The 13409-nt window shown below is 35.0% G+C and overlaps 2 protein-coding genes across 2 annotated transcripts; both read left to right on the top strand.

Annotated features, from left to right (window-relative positions):
• Positions 1-496: 496 nt before the first annotated feature.
• Positions 497-2489, top strand: LOC130743729 (uncharacterized). Its single transcript, XM_057595957.1, has 3 exons — positions 497-993; positions 1078-1249; positions 1680-2489. Exons 1-3 carry the CDS (start codon positions 497-499, stop codon positions 2487-2489), a joined length of 1479 nt encoding a protein of 492 aa, XP_057451940.1.
• Positions 2490-5219: 2730 nt separating this feature from the next.
• LOC130743730 (uncharacterized) lies at positions 5220-7343 on the top strand. Its single transcript, XM_057595958.1, has 7 exons — positions 5220-5295; positions 5434-5684; positions 5772-5978; positions 6327-6419; positions 6515-6619; positions 6790-7206; positions 7326-7343. Exons 1-7 carry the CDS (start codon positions 5220-5222, stop codon positions 7341-7343), a joined length of 1167 nt encoding a protein of 388 aa, XP_057451941.1.
• The last annotated feature ends 6066 nt before the right edge of the window (positions 7344-13409 follow it).

A 13409-nucleotide genomic window follows, 5' to 3' on the forward strand; every position in this document is an offset into this window, starting at 1 on the left:
ACAATCAATGACTTTCCGGCTTATGCCATGCTATCTGGATGGAGCACTAAAGGAAAACTAGCTTGCCCTTGTTGTCATTCCGAAACCAGCTCTTGTCGTTTGAAATATGGTCACAAGCAATGCTACATGGGCCATCGTAGATTCTTACCTACTCAACACCCTTGGCGTATGAAAAAGAGCCCTTTTGATAACACACGAGAGTTAAGGATTGCACCTGAACCATTAACTGGAGATCAAGTGATTGCACAACTGGAGAGTCTTGAGCTGCTACCATTTGGAAAAGCTACAAGAAAAAGAAAAAGAACTGCAAACGTAAATCATAATTGGAAGAAGAAAAATATCTTTTTGAATTACCTTATTGGAGAACAAATTTATTGAGGCATAACATAGATGTGATGCACGTGGAGAAAAATATTTGTGAAAGTGTTATTGGACGTTGTTGGATCTAGAAGGCAAAACAAAAGATACAATAAAGTCTAGATTAGATTTGCAACGTATGGGACTCAAGAAGCAGCTTCATCCTATAAAGGTTGGGGATAAATATATGATTCCACCAGCACGTTACACGATGTCAAAGGAAGAAAAGATTAATTTTTGTCGTATCTTGAAGGATGTGAGGTTTCCTGATGCATATGCCTCAAATATAGGTCGTTGCGTAAATATAAATGAACTCAAGATTTCAGGACTTAAAAGTCATGATTATCATGTTATACTTGAGAGACTTCTTCCCCTTGCCATAAGAGGATTGCTTCCCAAGGATGCTTGTGATCCTTTGATTGAGTTGTCTTTATTCTTTGGTGATTTATGCTCTAAAGAGTTAGAATTAAATGAGCTGGATCGTTTACAGAATCAAATTGCAGTGACACTTTGTAAGCTGGAGCGCATCTTCCCTCCGTCATTTTTTGATGTTATGGTTCATCTATCAATTCACTTGGCAAATGAAGCAAAAACTGGAGGTCCTGTTCAATATAGATGGATGTATCCTATTGAAAGGTTAGTTTAAATATTTTTGATATATAAATCCAAATATTTTAATTCTCAAATTTTTATATGTAATTTTTTTTTGTTTATGGTTAGATTTTTGCGCGTTCTAAAGAGTTATGTGCGCAACAAAGCACGGCCAGAAGGTTCCATAGCAGAAGGCTATGTGTCTGAAGAGTGTATGACATTTTGTGCTCGATATTTGACCGACATGGATTCTAGATTAAATCGGCCAGATAGATATATGGACTATGCAAGTAATGAATCTGTTGGTTTGTCAGTGTTCAAAAGCAATGGTCGATCTATTGGAGGAGGTTCGTGGGAATGTATAAACTCTTCTGAACTTCAACAAGCTCATTTTTACATATTACAAAATTGTGAAGAAGTCAGACCTTGGATTGAGTAAGTGTCATCAGTCTAACTTTTATTCTTATTAGTAGTGACTATAATATATCTGAATTTCTAATTATTGTATACTCATAACAATTTTCAGAGAGCACATGGCGAAGATAAAAAATGAAAGTCATAGAAACATAGAAAAGAGGCACAAGGAACAATTCCCCAAATAGTTTGAAAATGAGGTAATAAGATGGATGTTTAACTTATACCTAAAGTTGTCGATAGAATTTTATATACTGTGATAATCATTTATATTTAGTTTTATATGGTATGATGGTTTTAACAAAACTTAAATGTAGGTTTTGCGATTACAACAATTGGGTGATGAGAGGATTAGTAAACAACTAGAAATATTATCAAAAGGGCCGGACTTTCGAGTGTTCAACCACAAAGGATACATTCTAAATGGCTTCAAGTTTCGTACAAAAGATGCTGAGAAACACCTAAAAACCCAAAACAGTGGTGTGATAGTGAAAGGGGATGAGTTAACCGGACATGTTGATTTTTATGGTGTGGTTAGAAAGATCACTGAAATAAGATATTTGAATAGCAACTTTGCTATACTATTTGAATGTGATTGGTTTGAGGCTCCTTCCGAAGGCCAAAATCAGGGCATGGGATATAGGAGAGATGAATATGGATTTATTAGTATAGATATGACAAAGTTATATTACAAAAGTGATCCATATATCTTGGCATCTCAAGCTGGTTTGGTTTATTATGTAAAATACAGTGACAAGGAAAATTGGTATACGGTTGTTAAAGTCAAGCCAAGACATGTCTTTGACTTGCCAAATGTTGAAGTTGACGATGACTTGGAAGCATATCAACTAAATGAGTTGGGTGATACACATGGACAACTGAAAACACCATCAGTAAACCAAGATGAAGTTGTTTTAAATGAGGATGATGATGCACCATTAGTAAATCAAGACGATGAGGTTTTAAATAGGCATGATGTTGCAGGTCTATGCTTGGATGAAAGTATTATTGACAAGGAAGAAGAACAAAAAGAATTGGATGATGCAAGTGACTCAGATAGTGATGAAGAAGAATCTCATGCAAGCGAATATGATTTGTCTGAGAAAGAAGATTCTGACACAGAATAAAAGATACATTTTGGCCCTGAATTTTTTATTAGGTTTTGGTAAAATTTAGAAGAAATATGTAAAATACCTATTTTTTATATTTTGTTGAATTTTAACACAAGTATTTATCCTTATAATTTCACATTAAATAGTGTCTGAGTTAATTAATTAATTTTAATCTTGACATATTTTATTTTTGACTTTTATTGACGTAAAATCCCTTTTTTCTCCGGTCAAAATCCGCAGAGACTGCGAGATGTGTGCTTTGTCTCCGGGTGGGCTGGTTATGGCTTTGATATTCAGATTTGGGAGGTTGATGGTGATTGGTTTTCATTGTACGCTACCACCATTTCTGATAGAGATTTGAATGTACCACCTTTCTTTTCAAAGTACACCTTTATACGTGAATTAATTTGATCTCAAAATTTATATCAGAATAACTCACAATTTTGAAATCGCAAAAAAAAAAATTCATAAACATAAAAAATTCATAAATGATTTCAAAATTTATGAAGATTAGAAAAAAAAATACAATTAGATAAATGATTTTAATCTACATCAACCATTGAAACTACTTTTCTATACCCAAGAGGGGTAGCTCAGTTGGCAACGCAGGTTGAGTGTGTGGGAAGAACTTTCGGGTTCGATCCCCACGCAATACACTATGGGGAGGGATGATGAACCTTAACTATGACTAAATCTCAAATTTGGCGACATCCAAAGTGTGACCGGGTACCGAATGTTTATAAAAACTACTTTTTTATGCTATCTTTTACGTTAGTTTTATGTATTATTTGAAACAATCATATACTTTATTTTGTATTTGAATAGTAAATGCAATTGTAAAAAAAATCAGTTTAAAGATTTTATTATATTTTATTAACAAATATATCAATTACTTGATTAAGAACTATTATATTATTTTCAATGAACTTTATAAAGCATTTAATTTTATTTATTTTTCTTTAAAAAATTTATTTTCTTTTGAAATTATATCTATCAGTAACAGATTTTTTAAATTCTATTTATCAGCAACATATCTGAAATTCGTTCAAAAATTAAAGCAACAGATTTGAAATTCAAGTTTTTATGAAATTTCTAGAAGCAAATATTTACTAATTTTTTTGGCGCTACTTTTTAGCGCTCAATTTTTTACTTTCCCATTTTTCAGAAACTGTCTACAAGCACTAAACACGTATCTCATCATCTCCCTCATGGTGAATGGGTTTTTTTCCTGGTTATGTTCAGAAGTTCTAAAATCACTCATATCATGAAGGAGTTTCACTTATTTCTAATACCAGCTCTTTGTTCCTAATCTCCCCATCGCTGCGTGTTTGTTTCTGAACGAAAGGGTTTTCTTTTGAAGCTGTGTTGCAAGCTATAGACTCTGTGTCTCCACAACAATAGAGGTCAGTAATTTTTAATTGTATGCTTTTGGGTGGCTATGTTCTGTTTGCGGTTTCTCTTGTCCTGCGCCAACCTGCCCTATCTTGTTTGTTGTTCGCCTTTGTGTTCCTAAATTATATGCCTAATATGTTTCATCAGTCATATGGAAAAGTACATGAGTTTGTCAGTTTTTTAATTGAAGAGAGCCACGAATTTGTGAGTGGGAACTGGGATGAAAAAAGGTGAGAAAGGAGATGGAGAGTTGCAGTCTGCCATGTCGCTACCCTAGGTCAAGCCGTCAAGCACACACGCACCAGCCACCGCCCACCAGTTCACCACCGTCCACCGGCCAAGCGGCCACCACCACCAGCCTCACCTATTTCTCTCGCAGTCTTTGTCTCACTCTCTTATGCGATTCATGCCCTTATGAGTGATGCCCTGGTTTTGAATTTTTCTTGCTCTCTCAGTCTTATGCAATTCATGCCCTGATGCCCTGGATTTGAATTTCCCTTGCTCTCTCTTATGTTTATGCAAAACGTGATCATTTTTCAGAAACAAAAGAAAGCAATTTTGAATTTTTGATGCTCTCACTACAGGAAGATGTCTGTATGAGGTGAGGGGGGATTTTAGTATCCCTGTACCTCAGGTTTGGTTCTCTGAGTTGTGAAATTTTGGCTTCTATTTGCTATGTGCCAGGTGTTTTTGGTGGTGTTGTTCCTTTGTGCGGTGCAGACTATTGAGCTTTCCTATCCCCATTGATAATCTTGGGGTTTTTGGTGGTAACTTGAGAATTTTGGGGGCTGTTTTCTTTTGATCAATCTCTGATTTGGGGTTTTTTTCTGCTTCAATATCATTGGTGACCTTGTGCTAACATTGCTGAACTGTTGATTCGATTAAAGGTTACTAGCAGAAAATACAACAACACAATACTGTTTTCAATAGGTGAAGAGGATTTTGTGGACTTCATTCTTAGGCGTATTCTGGTTGTGGGTTTGTGGGTTGCTTTATGCTTTTTGTGCAAGTTTTAATCTTGGCTATATATGCATGTCATTGGGATTGGACTATGGTAGGATTTTGTTGGACTTCATTCTTACTGCCTGGGTTGATTGTTGAGGAGTAAATGGTTTAACTTATGTGGGAGGGTTTTTCCAATCTATTACTGCAAATCAATAAAAAAATTCTGTTGTCAAAAATAAAAATAAAAATGATTCATTGGCTTTTATGTAGTCTTTGCATTAGGTGGTCTCTCTTCTTTGATTTGTTGGCTATATGTGACTTGCTCTTTGCCCCTAGTCGTTTTAATGCCCAAGTAGGTTTGCTTTTTAGTTCACTTATTTAATATGCATATTTTTCTTTTATTTAGAAATGGCACCCCCAACTCAGGTAATGGATTCAACACATCCAAATTCTTCAAATGCTACTATGAGTCAACAACAAGGAGGTACTATAATTTTCTTTTCTTCAAAGTTTTTTTATTTTAATTTTATTTTCATTATAATATTTTTTATGTTCTTATCTTAAACTCTTACATTATGTTAGTGATAACTTTCTTTTCCCATTATTTGTGAAAATTCAATAGAGGGTTCAAGAACAAAAAAAGCTGGAAGAGGAAAAACAACTGGAACAAGTGTTACAAAAAAGAAAATGAAGAGTGCTACTGGAAAATTGCCCCTTTGTATTCCTCTTGACAAGATGGTGGCGGTTGGACCAGGAGCTCCAGATTTTGTTACTGAAATTTCTGTGCTTGTAAAAAAAAAGGCTCCTTTTAATGTCAAAGGGTGGAAAAAAGTTCCTGACACGGCAAAAGATCATATACTATCACAAGTTTTTGTAAATATCATTATTTAATTTATTTTTCTGTTTTCTTTTGTGTTAATACAATACTTACAATATATTTCATGTAATTGTTGGGTGCAGGATACTTTTGATATTGATCAAACGGAGCATAACAAAGAGGTTATTCTTAATACAGCAAAAAGACTCTATGGAAGCCATAGAGGTAAACTTCATGAACACTTTAAAAAGTATGAAACAAATGAGATGGCTTTGGAACATAAGCCTGATGAGATAAGTGAGGAAGATTGGGAGCACTTGGTAGATAAGTTTTCAAGTCCTACCTATAAGGTATGTTGGTATCATATTTATTGCAAATATACCTATAAGGTAGAAGTTGATAAAGCCATAAAGAAGTAGTTATATATATTGGAGGGAAAAAAGAAAAAAGAAAAACCTACACGGCCCCCATACAGTCTTGTGAAACTTCACTACTGCTGACTGACAAGATTGATTTTGAGTATATTCTACTTTCTTTTTGAATATAGAAGTTCCTAATGCAAATATTATAAGTTAACTCAGCAACTGTACTATGCCTAATTTGGACTCCGATATAGAGTTTTCTTTAACGTATAACACTTCTACGTCTCTCATCTAAAAAAAAAGTTACTACAATAATTATACTTGTATTTTTTTCAGGAAATGAGTGCCAGGAACAAAGCAAATAAATCAAAACAAGTTATCAACCATAGATGTGGAAGGAAGTCATTTCAAGCTGTTAGCTATGATGCGGTAATACCAAAAACACTAAACTGTTTGAATATAAGTTGCTCATTGAATTAATAATTTATAGTGATTATTCTCTATGGCTATGAAAAAAAATTCAGAGAGATCCTGAAACTCAAAAGGAGCCCAATTATCAAGATTTATGGAGAATGACTCATACAAACAACAATGGAGAATGGGTAAATGAGGCTTCTAGGGAAGTTCATGTAAAGACCCTATTTATATGATTTATTATATAAATTCTTATGACTAGTTTCATGTGTGATGTTTTCTTTTAGCAAGTGTGCATGTTGTAGATGCATTGTAAATTCAATCTCATCAATTTCATTTTTTAATCTTTTAATTATACTATGGTTTTACTTTTTATCTTTAATAGATGAAGGTTCAAGAAACTTCCATGAAGATGTTAGAACAAGCAGATGAGGAGGCTGAGAAAGATCCAATTATCAATGGTGCTTTTAAATCAGTTTTAGGGGAACGTTCATTTTATTGTCGTGGTCTTGGTGCTGGAATTCAACCAACAAAAGGAAAATCTACTGCAGCTTTACATGGACAATTAGTGAGCGAGCGAGAAAAGCGTCAGGGCATGGAAATGAAACTGGTAGAAGTTGAGACTCAACTTCAAGAAGAGCGTAGCAAGAGAGAAGAAATGGTTGCGCGCATTGAAGATAGTCAAAGGCAACTTGAAGAAAGGGAAAAACAATTTGAAGAAAAAGTAGAAAAGCAACTTGAGGAAAGAATGGAAAAGAAACTTGAGGAAAGGATGACAGCCTTCTTTTTTAGATTCCACTCGGTAAGTAAGAATATCATTTAAGTGTACAACATTATGATGAGTTACTAAATTTATTTTCTAAGTTCTACTATTTTGCAATGTTGAACTTTTTATAAGTTGATGTTTTGAATATTTAATAGGCTGGACAATCTTCATGAGGTTGAAACTACTGAGAACATGGTTGCACACATGTAAGTTATAATTACTTTTCCTAAGTTCTAGCATGCATTTTGTCGTCTAAAAAAAGTATGCATTTCTATTTTGTGTCTTCTAGGTTCTGCCCAAGCTCTGGTTTGTTTTTATGGCGTGGTTCATGAGTTTGGTTTTGCTTCTATCTAGGACAGAGTTTGGGTTTTCTCTATCAAGCTTCTCACCTTATATGTGTGTTGCCCAACTTATTGTTTTGACCTGCTTTTGTTTTAGCTTCTTTAATTGACCTGTAGCTTTCTTCTTTGCTTTGGGATTGTTACCCCTCTTTTATTTTATTTTTCTATTTGCTGTATTGATATCTGTTAGGGGTAACATCCCTTCTCTATCAACATATCCTTTTGATTATTAAAAAAAGTATTAAACTATGTCAAATTTCCTAATTCTTTGGCAGACCTTTTAGCAAAGGGGGGTGGACAAAATCTTGCCTTTGCTGGAGTTCACTCCTCAATATCATGACTTGGTGTTTAATTCAGTTGTTGTTCCTACTCCTTGCTGCCTATTTTTTCTGGTTTGCTCTATACTGTAGACCTCTCATATAGTGCTCCTCAGCTTGTGAAGCTTTCAAGACTGCACTATCTTCTTGCTTTACATCTGTCAATTTGTTTGGTTATCACGTTTTGTACATGCTATAGTGTTGTACTCTGTGCCTTGTGATTATGTTCTGTTAGTTGCATATGGCTTTAAAAATGGGCTGTAGTTTTTCTTTATAAACTAGAAATGGATTATGCTATTTAGGTCCTGTAAGAGGGGCTGGTTGTGAGGCTTGTTATGTTGTTAGTTGATCCTGTTTTATTCCCCCTTGTTTGATTGTATTATCATTTCTTTTTTCTAAAATACAATTTGATTGTGTTAATTGCAGGTCAATTGGTGGTATTTCAACAACTTTATGATGACGTGCTCAACAATTTTAGACAAGAAGTTGATGTTGTGGTTATTTTTAGATTATATATAGGCTATGTAAATGTTATTTATCTATGTCTTTTATGACTCATTAAGCTATGTAAATGTTATTTATCTTATGCAACTATACTATGTTTGCTTTGTTAGTACTTTTGGTATTAACAATTTGAATAGTTTGGTTAATGAAATTAGCAGGTGTGATTAATATTAATTTTTAAAATATTTTCATTAAAATGAAATTTAATATTACTAATAACTCAAATAATAGTTGTCAAATAGTATCATATCGCCACAACTCTCGTTATTGATAAAGATAACTTATGACAACAATTTTGTTGGTTGAGAAAAGTAACTCAATGCGACGATTTAATTGTTGGGAAAATATTTCTTATAGCAACAACTTTAGTCGTTGAGAAAAATATGTTATATAACGACTTTATTTGTTGAGAAAAATACTTTTTACAATGACTTTATTTGTTGAGAAAAATTACTTTTCGCAACAACTTGATTTGTTGGGAAAAAAACCTTTTTGCAGCGACTTTAGTTGCTAAGACATGTTCAATATAGCCGCGACATAAGTGGTTCCAACTAATAGTTTATAGCATCAATAAAGTTTTTCTATTGCAGCGACAATAGTCGTTGCGAAAACATAAACAAATGGCAGCGACCACAAATATCGTTGCAAAACTTTTCGCAACGGGACTATTCGTGACGACATGCAACGACATTTTTATCGCTGCGAAAAGTACTTTTCCCAACAACTTACGGGTTTTCGCAGCGAAAATTGTCGCTGCGAAAAACCTTTTACGTTTTCATTTAACACGTACGTGACAAAGCCACGTAGGACCGATGAAATTAAAGACATGTAGCAAGGTCACCGGACCAGCGGCCACCTCCAGCGATGACCAAACCTGGTGTGTTTCTCATATAATAAGGACTAAATTCAAACTTTACTCTTGCAAGAGACGGAAATCAAACTTCACCTATTTTACATGGGCTAAAAACTTAGTTTAACCCAATTTTTATTCACTTAGTCTATCAAAGAGAAGCTTCGGGAGATTTCCTACCTAGACCAGACCTCCATGTGTCCTCCCCCAAACAAACTAAAGACAAAGGGTTAGATAAAGAATCTAAGGGCTCATTTGGTATGTTGTATAGTATAAGAGACCTGATAATATAAAGTCTGATTGTATTAGGCCTGATAGGATAAGACCTAATAAAATTTTAATACTATATAGTGTTTGGTCATGCACTTTATAATTTGGTGGCGACAAAGGTGGTGTGGTAGTGGTGGTATTGGAAGGTGATGATGGTGGATGGTGGCAGCGACGATGGTAGTAGTGGTGGTATCGACAATGGTGGCAGTGGTGGAGGGTGATGACGATAGTGGTGGTGGCGGTGGTAGTGAAGTATGGTGGCGGCGGTGGTGATAGTAGTAGTAGCGGTAGTGACGATTATGGTGGTGGTAGTGGGTGGTGGTGGAGGGTGGTGGCAACAGTGGTGGTGGAGGGTGTTGGTGGTGGACTGGTTGCGGTGGTGTTGAAGGTTGGTGGTGACGGCAGTAGTAGCGGTAGGGCGCGATTGTGGTGGTGGTGGTGGAGGCAGCGGTAGTGACGATAACGATGACGGTATCCATGATGGTGGCAATGATAGATTGTGGTGGTGGTGGCCGCGACGACAGTGGCGGTGGAGGGTGTTGGTGGTGGACTGGTGGCGGTGGTGGTGAAGGTTGGTGGCGGTGGTTGTGACAGTAGTAGTGACGGTAGCGACGATTATGGTGGTGGTGGGTGTTTGTGACAGTGGTGGTGGAGGCAGCGGTGGCAATGGTGGCGGCGGTGTTGGTAGTAGTGGCGATAACAATAACGGTATCAACGTTGGTGGCAGTGGCGGAGTGCGGTGGTGGTGGTGGTGGTGGCGACGATGATGGTGGTGGCGGTAGTGGTGGTGGGGGCGGTGGTGGTGGAGGGTGGTGGTGGTTGTGGTGTGGTGGTTGATTAAATATATTAAAGTAGTTTATACATCACAATATAATCATGCCTTATCCATCATTTATAGGGTGAATTAAATAATCCACCATTTTGATATATAAAAGGGAATTGATGTATAAGCCTATATAATACAATGTGATCACCAAACAATGGATGAATACATACCATAATGTATTGTATAAGTTTATACTATCATGCCTAATACAACGTACCAAATGGGCACTAAGAGTTCAACCACGCAATCCTTCACATTGGGAGCATATTGATGAACTAGTTGAATCACTACATACTAGAAACTCAACTCTTCCATCTGTTGAAGTGTCAAAGGGCTCTAGAGCAGGTCTGACAAAATGTTGTTATCAAAACTATTCTTGAATAATTTATGACTCCAATGTTGTTATGGAAACTAGAATATGGAGCAACATATTATTGAGAGCTATACAAAAATGCTAACAATTTACTTGCTTCAAAATAAAATTGAAATTAAAATTAACTTGTATATATTTATCTCTTAAAGAGAAAATAGTATAATTTTTATAATAAGAAACAAGTAATACGCAATATAAGTTGCTTTAAAAACACATCATTTTTTATACTAAATTTTACTATACTCTCAATTTTATTTTTTTTTAGGTATTTTTATAGTCGGCGATCATGACACTAATTTCTTTGATTCTCGAAAATACATTAAGTGGATACACATCTCACAACAAATCACTCTATATATCTGCTCAAGGATCGAGCCTAGCTTAAATGTGCAAGGAGTCAAATTATCCACCAATTATGTGGAACCTTGTTGGTTAACACATTTTTAAATTAGAACGTTATAAAGTTGTATCATTTTTTATTTATTTTGTCCTTAACTGTTGTGGCTACCCGTTCATGGTTGTATGTCCCTCACAACAAATCTCAGAATTCAAGTAAGTGCTCTCAACTTTATGGGCTCTAACTTGCTTAAATTAATATATCATTCAATTTTAATCACATATTTTTGTCAATTTTTTTTATATCTAAAACTAAAATATCTGAAGCTCCACCAAAGGAGCACTAATATGTCCGACAAACCTAACAAGCGTGTTTGAAGATCAACCTTTCAAAGAGTGACTTTCTCGAATGAGCCAAGGCAGACAAACCTAGCTCTCTACCTGGAAACTTAGCAGCAGGTGGCAATCACTCACAGGCTACCAAGTATACCCGCCCATCTTGAGCACTCCACTGAAATTCAAATTTAACATCACTTCTGCCACATGGTGAAAGGTTACTTGGGATTAATGGAGACAAAACCATTCAACTTTTTTTCTATACCGAATCCACCTTCTGATTATATGTATTCATATTATGGTTTTATTAGTCGATCTAAACCCCTCGTTAGCATATATTTTAGGATAAAAGTGATAGGAACGGTTGGAATAAAAGTCTCTTTACGTGTAACACAAATGATAGATAGTTGAACTTCTTAAACATCTAATTTAGGGTTTGATTCTTGAAAGATGTGGATGATATGATGAAGTATTTTTTGAAAAAAGATCTTCCCACTTAATATAATTTCTTAATCTCAAAAAAATTCATATGTATCACATGTATCAACATCAATCTTATTACTATGAAAATAGATAATTTTTGACAGTTCTTACCTCAAAATTTAAAAAAGGAACCCATTTACTTTTTTTTTTTTTACTTTCAAAAATTGAATATGGTAATATCAATCGCGTAATGGCTCCAAATTCCTATTATTTGCAAAACAGAATTTTTTATTTTGTACCCAGAATTGGGAACAAAACACTATCTAGATTTTAAAATTAAGTGTTTAAATTTAAACAATACCTTTAAAAGTTTTAAAATATTTCGATTTCTATTTCCTCACAATCAATATTGATACATTGAAGTTACTCTCATAAGTTTTTATTGAGAATTAGTTATAACTTCTGAAGTATTGAGTTTCCAAATATGCACTTAATCCATTAAATAACTAAAAATATTTATTAACATAATTAACCAATCAATGATGTTAAAAAAGAGTTGTCTAATGCGCGGTAGTATGTGTTTTTCCAAGATTTTGTTGCAGCATGTGTTTTCCATTCTATTATCTTCCGAGAGGCATGAGGTGGTTGCCTCCTTTTGTCAATCTTTGTGTCTCCTGCAGGTCCTGTGCTTTCTACTAAGCTTTGGGTTGCATAGTAGCTGTAATGGGTTTGTTTTGGGTGCTTTCACTCTCTGCAACTTGTGTTACTATATTTTAAATATACTCCTTTTTACTTTATAAGAAACAGTTTTCAATTACACCCATTGTGAAATAGAGTTGAGAAGTAGAACTCCCAATAAAAGAACAGAAATTAAAAATAATAAAAGCTAAAAAGAAGTTGAAAGTAAAGGGAAATTTCAATGATTTATCTCCCACATAGTGGGGAGTAGGCAAGTGGGAATTAAACTACTATGATGGAATGATGAATTTTTTTATTTTGAAGCTTATGATGAAATTATTTATTGGTCAACATTTTTTTTGTCGATATTGGTCAACATGATGAAATATGAATTGAGACAAGTTTATTATCGAAGAGGAGGACCGCACTGATGCTAATCCTCGACCAAAGACCAAGTGGGCTTGACCATGGGTGGGCCCATTTAATTGCACCTTTCTGTCTGGGGGCCCACATCTCATTTTTAACTTGTAATATGGATGAGTAATAATGTATTCCACAAAACAAAAAAGCTGCAAAACTATAGACTCACTGTGTTTTGCTGAGGAAAAATTTTGAAACTGTAAATTGAAATGTGAGCATAAACTTTAGGAGCATGAAACAGTGTACAAGTGGCCTGCTTGGATTGGAACCAATTTGCCAAATAATGGAGTGATGTCTATGAACTACTGAAAGGGAACAACAGAGACAGAGTCAACAACAGAACCCAGTGGCCTACTTCCTATGCTTACTGTGCCTACCTTCATGTGACATGTGAGCCAGTAAGGGTGGTCAGATATATAGTCAATTTTATCTGGTCAATAGCCAATTATATCTATCTTCTTCAGTCTGCTGCAGAGACCTAACGGATGGTTTCCTCCGGTTAATGGAAGAGAAAACTATATATATAAAAATGTTAATGATAGGAGAATGTTGAGAATTTAAGTGT

The sequence above is a fragment of the Lotus japonicus genome, chromosome 3, assembly GCF_012489685.1.
Source record: "Lotus japonicus ecotype B-129 chromosome 3, LjGifu_v1.2".
In the NCBI taxonomy this organism is placed as follows: Eukaryota; Viridiplantae; Streptophyta; class Magnoliopsida; order Fabales; family Fabaceae; genus Lotus; species Lotus japonicus.